This window comes from Nuphar pumila, unplaced genomic scaffold (assembly GCF_984573655.1).
Source record: "Nuphar pumila unplaced genomic scaffold, dmNupPumi1.hap1.1 HAP1_SCAFFOLD_1202, whole genome shotgun sequence".
In the NCBI taxonomy this organism is placed as follows: domain Eukaryota; kingdom Viridiplantae; phylum Streptophyta; class Magnoliopsida; order Nymphaeales; family Nymphaeaceae; genus Nuphar; species Nuphar pumila.
In genome coordinates, this window is record NW_028323613.1 from 24,962 (window position 1) to 37,523 (window position 12,562).

The 12,562-nt window shown below is 52.3% G+C and overlaps 1 protein-coding gene across 1 annotated transcript; it reads left to right on the forward strand.

Annotated features, from left to right (window-relative positions):
• Positions 1-2,536: 2,536 nt before the first annotated feature.
• LOC149809460 (plastid-lipid-associated protein 6, chloroplastic-like) lies at positions 2,537-3,309 on the forward strand. The gene is made up of 2 exons (XM_089994827.1): positions 2,537-2,751; positions 3,075-3,309. The coding sequence occupies exons 1-2, from the start codon at positions 2,537-2,539 to the stop codon at positions 3,307-3,309; spliced, it is 450 nt and encodes a 149-aa protein (XP_089850953.1).
• The last annotated feature ends 9,253 nt before the right edge of the window (positions 3,310-12,562 follow it).

Below are 12,562 nucleotides of genomic sequence, written 5' to 3' on the forward strand. Positions count from 1 at the left end.
CAGAACTCGGCGTTCATCCTGATCATTGCGAGGGATCAACATGATCGGACAACGTAAGTCGTTTTCTCGATTGCAGCATGCGTTTGATGGCTGCAAAAAGTTGTTCAGTGCCGTGGTGATCACAGGGCTTGACAATGCAGGATCTTTCACACAGCGAACGCCAACAAGCTCAGCTGCGATGTTTGTTTGTCCACCCGCTCGACCTGCGGTAAGTGTAAGGTGCGCATGCTTTATCAGCTGCCGAACCCTTGTCTAACCTTAATCAGTCTCATCAGGGTTTGATGCTGTGAGCAAGGAGGACAGCCGATATGGCCCTTGGATATGTAACATATTCTGCATTTGAACATCAGTCGCGCCTATTGTCCTGTTTGGAGAATCTGTCTCCAGAACTGCTGTCCAAATTTCCGATACCCACGACATCATTTCATTGACTGGCTGGTGTCGAAACATGGATGGTAAGTGAAAAATATTGTTGATATTCTTTACCGGTACGTTTGCAGTCTGGCTGTTGTGTGCTCGGTGTTCGTAGGTGCACCATACTGCCCTGCAGAGAATATAATTCTTGTGACGTGTACAGGTGACGATGCCCGACGCCGTTCGCCATTCGCAAGCCTTGCATCCATCAAACCACATTTGCTTGCGCGTATCAGAGCAATTTGCTGATAGTTGCCAAAGAGCCTCATTCTCGGGGGGGTCGATGGTGGTCCGAAACGGGTCGACGCTACTTGTACACCGTGCACACGCTTTCGGCTCCGACGAAGCCCTTTTGAACCCAACCATCATCGTTTTGATACTGTTGCCAGTCAGCTCATGGACGTACTAGCGTTGCAGGGTGGTCACAACTCTCGCGAGTTCAAAAGGGGGCGACACAGCAGGCGGCAGTCGCAATTCCAGCAGGAGACGGCGTGCAGAAGCGACGCCTGACAATAAGAGCAATATTGAGAAAAAACGAAGCAGACTGGAACAAGGCAATTGCTGCGGAGGTGAGTGGCGCTGGACTGAGCAACGGTGAAACATCAGTGTCGTCTTCAGAGTCCAGTACGTCGTCGGACACAGCGCCAGAGCCAGGAACAATTCCATCCCCGGAGGACAAGACCGTGGACATAAAGATTGGCCGCGGTTCGGGTCCTGACGAAGAAACAGTAGACTTGGAGTTGCCATCTGGGACTGCGACTGCGCCGGAAAGTACAACAGTGGACTTGCGCGCGGACGACGACCAGCAATCCGGCCAGTATAATGTGGAAGACCTGAAGCGCGCCGACCCCAGGAGGGAGCTGCGCCAAGAAAGCCGATTGGAGGAGCTCAAACGGCAGCTTCTCACAGCTTCAGCAGGTCTGGACAGGGGCCTTTCCGCTACAGTACGCTTATGTGCAGCATAAGTTAAAATCCTTCGCTCTTGCTGAACTGGCACGGCTCTCAATGTACCTTGGTGTTGACTGTGTTGAATTTAGTGTCTGATAATGGGGAAATAGCTCTTAACACGATTGCATTACTGAGGTGCCCATGCGCATGAAAATGCCGATGTGCTTACTTAGGCATCGGAGGAAGATACACCGCCAGCACGTGTGAAACGAAGTGACAGAAGCGTGCACATCTTGAGGCTTAGCGGTTCATTATTTTATGTGGCGCACATGTGCAGGCTTTGCAAGCTCAGCGTGTAGAGGAAGTGGTGAAGCGCATCGAGCAGGTGGCCGGTGATGTGACGCTCAGCTGGCTAGCAGCGGGCAAAGCGCGATCCAGCATGGACGACCTGGCAGGGGTCTGGCGCCTGGTGTACTCGTCCGCCTTCCTGAAAGGCAACCTAGGAGGTTCGCGCCCTGGACCGCCTGCTTCTCTTGTCCCTTTTGGCCTGGTACGTTCCCTGGCATGTGCTTGCACGCATGTCCTCTGTGTCTCCTCGATTACTGAGCCTCTCGTCATGCGTGTTTGCGCTCACGACGAAGCATTTCTGCATCGTGCCTTTTGGGAAGTTTAAGATCGTTACTACAGCATGTGAGTGCCGTCAGAGGGTGAGATTGAAGTGTTGCCTGGGGCAAAGGCAATTGCCACAACCTGTTTCCTATTGCATTCCTGCTTATGATCATGTTGCATGCTGTATGGTTATCACATGTCTGCGCTGCTGTACATCTGATTCAAGCTGTCCCAGAGGGTTGCTGATACACGCCGCTGCGTTGCAGCGGACGGTCATTGAGGCGGTGGTTGGGGGCTCGCTGGTTACAGCGCTGCCCTTGCCCTTTCAGCATGTCATACAGTGAGGCTCGCTGGCAGCGGCGCTGTTCATGATGACGATGTACAAAGATTATGGTAGCCTTCTTTGTCTTGGAATCAGTGGTACCATTACCATCACCCGAGGCAAGCATGCCTGGCCCATCCGTGCTTTGCCAGAAAACACTGCTAGCATTCACCCCCCATTTGTGGCCCATCAATCATGCATTCTTGGGCATCACAAACAACTGCCTCTTGAAGCACTGCACCAACCTGACCATAGCCTGGGGTGAAACCACCTCCTTGAAGTCTGTATGGATGTTTTCAGAAGATGCCAATTATGCAGGGCCCTGTGTACCAGCGTATTGACACCAAGAAGAACATTCTGGATAATGTGGTTCAGCTGCTGCTCCCTTCCGCTCCCCTTCCCTTCTCAACAGAAGCTCCCAGCTCTCGCATCTGCCTGCGCCATACTTTTGTGGTTCAGGGCAGCAGCAAGGTGGAAATCTGCTATGACAGCGCGTCCTGGGAGGTTCTGTCTGGCGAGTGTGTCTTTTTTTACTTCAGCAATGGTCGCCGCAGGCCACCGTGATGATGATAGATCCTTCAACACATGGACACTGGCAATTTCAAGCACTGCTTGGGAAAGCTCAACAATTGAAGACTGGTCCATAAGCTGATCGGATGGAAGTTCAGTTGCAAGGCTGACAGCCAATTATCAAATGCACACATGATGATGATAGATCGTTGTACAACACTACTGCATCCCCATGAGGACACAGGACGACAGGAATTGATGTGTGCGCAATTTACCAAGTTGATCCAGCACGTGAACGCAGGTGTGCAAACTGCTGTGTGATGGTATGCAGGCAGGTGGCGAAGATAATGGGTAACAAGCTGCAATTTGAGCTGCCAGCGCTACAACGCATGCTGCCCAGCGAGGTGAGATCTGCCACCTTCGAGATCACTTTCTTGGACAGGGACATGCGCATCACCCGCGGTGACAGGGGCGAACTCAGGATCTACGTTCGAGACATCGCCGCCCTCGGTGGATCTGAGATGCCAGATCCTGATACTGCAAATACATACTCTTCTGATAGCTGATGTCTGCATTGAAACTGAAATTATTAAACTTGTCATCGTTTGGTGAGAGCTTCTATCGCTTGTTTTTGTTTGGTGATCAGGTTGATGATGCTTAAGATGTGAAAGTATGGTTATAGTCTTTGTTGTAAGCTGTGGACAGTTGTTCAAAGGGTGCAGCACGGGGTGGTTCCGGCCATGTGCCTTGACAACTACACAAAACTTTGTGAAACGTTTGGTGCATGAAGGAGTGCAACTATGGTCACTGCCCTTCTTGAAGCAGGGCAATGTGTTGTGTGTATTGCTGGCACCTCTCTGATCATCATGCACATCATTTCCACGGAAAAAACCAGTCAAACGCCGGGGGAACAGTGCTCTGAAAGTTTTCCAACGAGCAGCAACAAGCAGCAAACACAACATCAGCAATACGACAACCACCCCCTCATGGTACCAATCATGGAATTCACCATAAGCTGAAGCAGCCAGCATCAACAGGGTGATGTGAGCGGTTCAGCAGGCGCAGTTTCACAGGTTGCACCGGCGGCAGGTCTGCCTGTGCACATCGGACACAAAATTCCCAACATGTGTGTAGGCAATCTGCTCGGCAATTGTTTTGGGGCAGCCCATCATCTTGCACTAGCTGCAACTCGACTACGTTGCGTGCTTCCAACGGCCGTACCCCAGCCTGCTGCATATGCCAGTGTCATGCCGCAAGCCCCATGCGAAAGGGCATAATTCCTCTCTGAGCCATGCGCCCATGCCAGACGGGGCGATCGCACATCAGTGCCAATGGCGCACGTGCACTACGCAGACACCCTGGAAAGCTGTCCTACGGCCCAACCAAACAAAGCGACGGCACTGTACTTTGCGATGCCAACATACCACAGGGCAACCTTTGCTCCCAGCCAGGCATGGGACCGTGATCTCCAGCTGGCCTTAGATCTACCAAGCACTTTGACTCTCAGAACCGCTCCCCAGGCCCCTGGAGGCTGGGTCAGCTAGCCACGCAGTTCGAGTGGAGACCAGCCTTGTGACAAGCGTGCAGAGGACGTATGCCACACTGAATATCTAAAAAAAATGTCTAAAGCCGCTTTTGTCCGGACCGTGCGTTGGGAGCTCAGCTGCGCCCTTTGCAAGGGCAATGCGCGCATGTACTACAACTCTCTCTCGCACATTGCTGTGCGTGTTGGACACAACTTCCAGCCAGGATGTGATGAGCCGGCAGAGGGCCCGGTTGAGGTCTGACTTGTTTCATTGTTTGTTTGTGTCGCTGTGTGCTTTGTCTTCCTTTTTCTTTTCTTTTGTTCGTCTTTCGGTAGCCTTTCCTAGATTTGCCGGCCCTGTCGCTTGTAAATATAGCGTGCAGAGGACGTATGCCACAACCTGAATATCTCTGATGTCCTCAAGGCTGAGTAAACTGCTGGCCAGGCTAGTCTCAGCCAGATCGTCAGGGTGGTGCATGTGGTGATGTTGCCAGAGTCGAATACAGATGGGGTTATGTAACGAAGAGGTTGACAGGCAACACCTCCTAAGTAGCATATGGACTCGCAACTTCTAGTCAAGGGAAAGTCAGACATGTTGAATCGCCAGATTCCGCAATGCCATGGACGTGGGCATGCAATGGGGAATAGCCATGTTGTCTTGCAACATAAAGGCAATGATGGAGAAGTTCTTTGACATGCGCAGAAAGGATCAGCATCGAACGTTGCAGGTGCTACGAGACGACCATAGCTTGCAATCGTTGACTGACGTTGAAGCTCCACTGCTTGAATGGAGGTTTGAGGTATTCCTGCCCTCAAGTACTTTGCGGATCGAGTGCGGAAGGATGCGCAAGTACCTGGCCGGTACAACCATGAGGAGCTGGCATTTGCGAGCTTTACATCGCAAACAGACCGTTTTTGCATGTTACTTTTTGCATGTTTAGAAGAGAGGTCCAAGTTTACTTGTTCATGACTGGGTCCTTGCCATGATGATCTAGAGCTTGCCCCGTGTTGATGCTGATAAGGCAGGTTGCCTACTCGTTGAGGAGATTGGTGAAATTGGTCCTTCAGGATGCCTGCAATAGGTTGCTGTGTCACACTTTTTGTCTGCATCTCCATTCTCAGCAGCACTGAAAGCTTTGGCCTGTGGTAGGTTTGTCTAACGAAGGGGGCGTGCCTATCTCAAGCACACTGGCTAAACACGCATAGGAGTTGCTGTGGTTGGCTTTGGTAATTGCACTTACCTATCGTGTGTGTCCTGTCAAGATGCCGCAAGTTTATCGCTCACCCAGCAGGTGTAGGGGCAAGAAGAGCATTGCCGGATGGATCCCTTTGGTTGAGATACTGTCGTTGATGGGTGGGAGGACATGAGAGTTTGAGATTTTTTGTTACAACTATGTCTTCCACTCGGACCATGCAGAAAGCCAAAGTCCTATCAAAGTGGCGCTGCAGAGAAGTTTATTAATACAGCTACGACTGCCAACTCGGACCATGCAGAAAGCCAAAGTCCAATCAAAATGGCCCTACCGAAGACCTTGGTAAGAGCTGCTGAGTCGCCGTGCAAGCCTATCCATCAGCATGTAGCTGGTCCTTCCGGAAAAAAAGTTCCTACCTACGGAACTACGCTCCTTGCAGATGTGTTGTAGGTGCGTCATATCGGATGTTTCACGATAGCATGTACCATACAACATGTAAATACCAAATATGGCGGATGTGCCAACTGCGTGACTCAGTATAACCATGCACATTCCTCACTGTGGCATGCACACACAGCATGGATGTGCCAATAGCGTCTGTTGTGACAAGGGTTTCTCCAATTATCCCAGCCTCAACACGGGCTGTACCCTGATGACGAAACGGCCACCAAATGGGTTTACCGAGAACACCAGGCGGTGGCAACTCCTCGTCACCAGTGCTTTACCAGGATGGGTTTGGACCCCAAAATCGTGCGATTCCAGGCTTCCAGACGTGCATATCGCACGGACTAGTGAGTGCCCACTCGTCCTCATCGCTGTCAGCGCTGAGTTCCTCCTCGCCAGCTGAGCAATTGCCACCCAAGTCGTCCTCATCCCATGGCAGGTCGCTGGGCGCACTGTCCATGGGAAACGCTATGGCATGGAGCATCGTATCCTCACGCAGCTCATGGCTTGCCTTGTTCGCAGGCGGCTTTTAAGCCACAGGCACGCTTGGGCGTGGAGCATTATGGTGGTTGGCGTAGCGAGGTCGAGGGGCCCTGCTCAGCGCCTCGGCAAGTGGGACGACCGGTCCGCGCTGCATACGGAATTGGGCTGCGAGGACGCCGTGCTCTCTTTGCATGCCAGCAGCGCTGGGCCCGCCAGGAATGGCCGCCTGGCCACTTGCACGCGAAGCCTGTTGGCATTGACCGCGTTTGACTCGAGAATGGTCCCATTTCGCTCGGTCATGGCTTCGGTGGGGCTGAATGAGCTCGGGCCCATATTGCGGGTGCTGAGGAACGTTCTTGTGGCATTGAGCGATCGGTGGCTTCAAGGCGAGCGGGAGAGCGCAGTGCCATGGCGGGCTGGGAGCGACGGCTGCCCTGTGGTATGTCGGTAGAGTGACCGCTTCGGTTGGTCGGGCTGTAGGGTATCATTCCATGGTGTCCGCGGAACGCGAGTGGCTCGGGGGAGATGAGTGCCCTGTTGCGTGGGGATTGCCGCACAGGACCGGCATATGCAGCAGGCGGGGGGACGGCCGCCTGGAAAGGCTGGACATGGTCGTTCATCGGGTCATGCCTGTGGTGGTGTGACAGTGAGGGCAAGTTGGCACGCGGTCTCGGCATCCACCTCCGTCCTCCACAGCCGAGTAGCACTGGTCGCATAGACTTGAGGCTTTGCCTGCATGGTTTATGACGCCGAAGTGGTGCCAGCAGACGTGCTTGATCGGTGCCTTGCAATAATAGCACGACTTTGAGGGTGATTCGTTTGAGCGCGCGGCCCTTGCTGCATGTGCGTTGTAACTGCCCCCTTCAGAAAGAGGCAGAACCTCCAATTTTGATGCAGCCCCTGCTCCAGCTTTTGCTTCCTACAAAAAACATGCATGGTGAAAAGGTCTGGGCTCAGGACTGCCTCCGGGAGCGCTCTAAGGTTGACTGTTGTCCATCAGCTTACACAGGGCTACAATACAATACCATGTACAACGTGAACCAGGGAAAGGATATCATTGTTGCAAATCCGACAAACACAGGTACTTTGTCCAAGCCAAGACTCGATCCCCTCAAATAATCAGCCATCTCATTGTTGTCTCCTTGTTCCTAAACGTGGTCAAACAGGCCGCACTTTCAACGCATCCACAATAACCAACAAATCGTAGTTTGTTGATTCTGTCCCAGAAATATGCCTTCACAGTCCGTGGGATGAATGCTGCAAGTCTTGTCCAGAGGGGATCCAAACATTCATGCCATGATTGCTAGCGCGCACCTGCACTGCCGCTTGGAGTTTTGCTCGAGTTGGTTTGATTCTGCAACTCGGTCTTCGGGGGCCGCAGCCCGCTTGGGCACCCTACAATGCCGGATTGCCGCATCCTCCACCAAGTCCTCCTGAGACACCACACGCAACGATGAGAGTGCCAGTAGAAGGGCTGGCGCATGTGAGATCTGAGACACAAGAACTAAATGCCTGCCGTAAGCTCGCTCTGGATCAATCCATGCGTAGTATGTAGTGTACTTTCCGGTGCAGAATTGGCCCGTCATTCTATACACGTACGTGCACGTACATCACATACAAGCCGGGATGGGCCCGTCGGTGCTTGGAAGCTTTCAAGTATGTGAGCCTTCCCCGCTGCTGGTTTTGTGGTGGACCACCGGACAATCATCAGTGATCTCATCTCGTACCTCAGCTTCCAATGCCCTGGCATCCATGCGGTCGCTCTCAACGTCCGCCGCCGCTACTGAAGGCATTGCTGCGTTGTGCGCCTGTTCATCTGACATTTCAGCTGATGCGGGTGCCAAGTTGTTGTTGATTAGGGTTGGGGGGGCCATATCCTCAAGGCCGACGGCTGGTGAAGAACCTGAACGGATCCGACGGTTGGGTACACCGTCTAGCGTCCATTTTATCGTCATCGTCGTCCCGTGTGTCGTCATCGCCGTCAACGATTCCATCCCTGCAGCAAGGACTTAAATTTTTGTAGCTGGACGTGTGCAAGGCGACGGGCCACAAGGCCTGTTGCTTGTTATGTGCAATTACTTTTGCCAGCAGTTAATCGTTCATCCGTTGAGTAGATGCACATAAGTGGTCATCCTATTAGCGTGACCGTGTGGCGTATGCATGCTGGGAAGGTTCGGACGGGCAGCTCCGCTGCACGCTGTCGCACGACAACCCGTTCCTCGGTGTGTCACCGATCACAGCCCCCTTTGCCTGCAGACAGCTCCTGCTTGCACGAGCTTACCGAGCTGCAAGGGAAGGCAATGAAGGCTGGAGGGATGCCGCACCAAGTGTTTCATTTCAAACTACGTCTACGCCTGAGTGCCACATGCCAACTTCCAGAGCTACGTAGGCTACGTGGGCTACGTGGGCTACGTATACGCATGTGCTCAGCCGATAGCCGTGACAATCATGATCAAATCGTGGTGGCACCGTTGAGACAATGTTGGCGAGGAAGGTGTCGGTGATGACGTCACACGCCACCAAACGCCCGCACTTCGAAAAAGTGCGGGCCAAAGTGGGGGTCAAAGTTTTGACACGGTACTCGCCCGAACTGGAATTACCAGCACCTCAAGAGTGATCACACCTCATGCTCATCGGCATGGCCATCATTCGTCCTGAAACGTTGTCGTATGCAAGTATGGCAACTTTTTGTTGGGCTCGTCGTGCGCTGCAATTAGCACGTGCAAACGTTACTCATTGCATCGATGTGCCGTGCTGACGATAAACGAAAGGGTAACGTTTATGCTTCGATAGACTTTCAAAGCGTATTTCAATGGCGAGCAACCTATGCTGAGCCCCCGCGAAAGGACACGGGTCACGAGTCCGCGCTGACACCTACGCAGTAACAGTGGTGAAGGCACTCGGCCTGTCGCTCCCCATGACGGCCTCTCAAGATACCAATTGGCGAGAGATACTCAATACACAGCATTGGATCACGAGGGACGTCGAGCACCCTGTAAACACGAGGCTTTCGGTTGCAACGCGTTCGGAACCTTGGCACCTGGCGGCAGCCCACCAAATCAATAAGGGAGCTCGAGAAGAAACAATCAAAAAAATTGAGAAAGGTGATTCAGGAATGTTTAATGTTCACAAATCAATGAGATGAGCTAGATATGCAGTGCCAGCTGGAAGAGTTCCATGCCGCACAATCGAAGTTGCAGGATGCCATCCTGAGGATGGGTGTCGTCACCATGTCCATACTTTGGCGCCCACAGACTCAACGGATGTCCTTCATGACACCATGTGTGAAGCATGAACTGTACGAGATATTGAGTGCATAATGCCTTGTCAGGCATGCGCGAAGACAGATAAACACGTTTCGTAAGTGTACATAGCGTTCGCCCGTGAAAGATATCATGGGGCACGTACCAAATCGCCATCGAGAATGTGTAAAACAAGCTACCTGTCTTGAAGGAGTTGACCAGGTGCCTACACCAGGAGCCTGAAGCAGCGGAAGGGCACTGGCAGCTAAATAACTCGTGAACTCAGAAGGCAAACAGCAAATTGGTGATTTCACGATGACTTCGCTCTCTTCACCTTTGTTTATGCAACAACAGCAGCAACACATGGTCAATTTGCATTTATAAGATTGATGCAGCATGAGACGTCCACCAAAAGCTCATTTCCTGTTGCTCACATAGCTATAGATCGGTATGTTTGAGTCAACATGTGGCACACCATGCATGACATGTCACGGTCTTGAGGTTTTGACATCTACAAAGTAAGGTTTGTCAACACAGGTGGAGCCTTCGTTCACATGCAGTCCTGTATATGTGTGTTTGGTACTAGCATCATTCAGTTGTGGACAATGATGATGATGTATCTTTTTACAACACTACCGCAACCATGGACATTGGCAACTCCAAGAACTACTTGGGAACCAATACTAGAACTATTTGGCAATAGACAGTTTCTCAACACTGTCCTACATGAGGCTTATGATAGGGCCTGTTGGGGCTCCACCTCAATGATCACAGCGCCACCCGGCAAAACTCATAGGCAAAACCCATAGGCCTTTGCACCTTCAACCCTGCTCCCCGATCTGAGGACAAGTGCCCAGTTCGAGCAGCACACAACCCTATCTTGACATCACTTGTCTCCCCCTGTGTCATATTCCAGCATCTCGTTCACAGAGAACATCAACCACACAAAACGCTACTCTTCCATGCCTATGACATGCTGCCATGTCACCCTGACCGAGCTACCTGTAGTCTGCCTAGCGTAAGATGGTAAGGTCGTCACCCTATTGCCACACCATGTGGACTGCTGAGTGCATGTACGAGCGAACTGCTGAGGAGGGTCAAGCCTGAACACTCGCTCTTAGCATATTGCATGATGCTTGAACGCGGCTAAAGAGCTTGCCGCCGAGGAGGGACAGTCTCCCGTCAAGCGCAGGGCTGTGGCGGGGCCTTGGTCCTTGCCAGCATTGCAATGTGTGCTCGGCACGCCAACCAAAGCTTCCCTAGCCACCGCAGCCCACAACGAAGTGCGAATTTGCGGGTCGTCTCCTATCCATGTGCCCATGCCAGACAGGGCGAATCGCACGGTGCCCATCACGCACAATTGTTCCGCGGACACACTGGAGGGATGTTCTACGGCCTGACCAAACAAAGTGACGGCACGTACTTGCGCATCATCTGTTATCGGTGCATGAGTCAAATAGCCAGGGATTTGAGTGAATCGGGAATTCAGTCTAGAAGGGCCCACTGGCCCCAGTTGTCAAGTCTGCGAAAAAGCAATTGGGGGTGGACTGAAAATGCTACTCTTCCGCAATGCCTTTTGTGAACCACTGCCGTACGCGAGCCACTGCGGGTCTTCATTCTGAGACAACAGCTTTTGGACAAGCTTGCAATACCATTCAGGTGCATCCGGTGTCCTCAAATCGGGGCCGTGGTAATACTCATACCTGCGACACCAAGGCAAACTTGAAATTCAACCACAGACTATCATTTCAGCCACACACATGTCTGCATGACCAGAGACCAAGGTGGGGCATAATTTAATAAAAATAAATACATTTCCCGGCAGGTGTATGGAGATGGATTGGTAGAAAGAAATATGCCGGCCCAAAATAGGCGGCGTTGACAACCGGCGAGACAGCCAGAACTGACCTCGCGCCTAAATGGAGAGGGTTGCAGCATCCCCCACAGGAGGACGCCACTAAGCAGTCCTACAGAATGCCTGATGGATGAGGTGGTCGTGAGATGGATTGGTAAACAAGCAGCACGGAGAGTGCCTATCCCTGGGCTATCTGACAGAGAGCAATCTCAACGGCCATGAGGTCGATTGTGTGAATGGCAGTGTATGCATGGGCAGAGAGGATTCAAAAGAGTGTTTCTGAGTGTGCCTGCAGGCTGTCTTCATCGTAGCAAGCTTTGTGCGCTGTCATGTTTTAGTTCTCTGTATCCAAATAGGTTGGATTGCTGCCTGAAGAGAGCATTTGGCAAGGCCATAACCAGTCACACAGTGGATGTGGAGTCATAGCACCCGTTTTTGCAGCACCTAACTGTCTGCAATGAGCCAAGATTGCACCAAGTTCGATGCTTTCATTGATGCTGCATGCAGCCCTATGCGACCAGGCTGCCAATCTAACTCAGGCGCATTGACCGAACTGCTTCCTATAGCATTGTCAGAAGCTTGTCAGGATCTCGCATGTATGAGAGGGGTCTTCAGAATGAGCCCGTGAACCTGACTTTCAGCAGGAGCAGCTCAGACAAGTCGGTAGGCAGCAGAACAAACCACAAGGATGGCGCACCGGCATGTAATCTCCTCTCCGGGTCGTATTCTTCGAATAGCCACCAAGCACTTGATTGGCACCGAACCGAGGGTGCAGGTATGGTCGGTAAATGCTGTTGTTGTCGAAGCTGTGGTTGGCCTTGTGGCCGCAGGGTGGCGCAGTATTGGCTAGTCTGGTCAAACGGTGGCCGGGACATCCACCACCAAGCCCATCAGAAATGGTGAGAGCATTGCCATTTCTCTCCCAGCTTCTCTGGTCTATCTCTTTCTGCAATGTTACGAACTCGATTACGACGTGCGCCGACTGCAGCTTGGCCCTTCTAAACGATAATCAAGATCTTCTAAGCTTACATGGATGAGAGCTGCGAGGGACACCAGCGTGGGAGGCGAAGTCACGGC

Excerpts from the sequence above, each read along its gene's own strand:
- LOC149809460 (XM_089994827.1), top strand. The coding sequence starts at position 2,537 with ATGCCAATTATGCAGGGCCCTGTGTACCAGCGTATTGACACCAAGAAG. Across the intron at positions 2,752-3,074 it reads TGGGAGGTTCTGTCTGGCGA|GCAGGTGGCGAAGATAATGG; the intron begins GTGTGTCTTTTT and ends GATGGTATGCAG.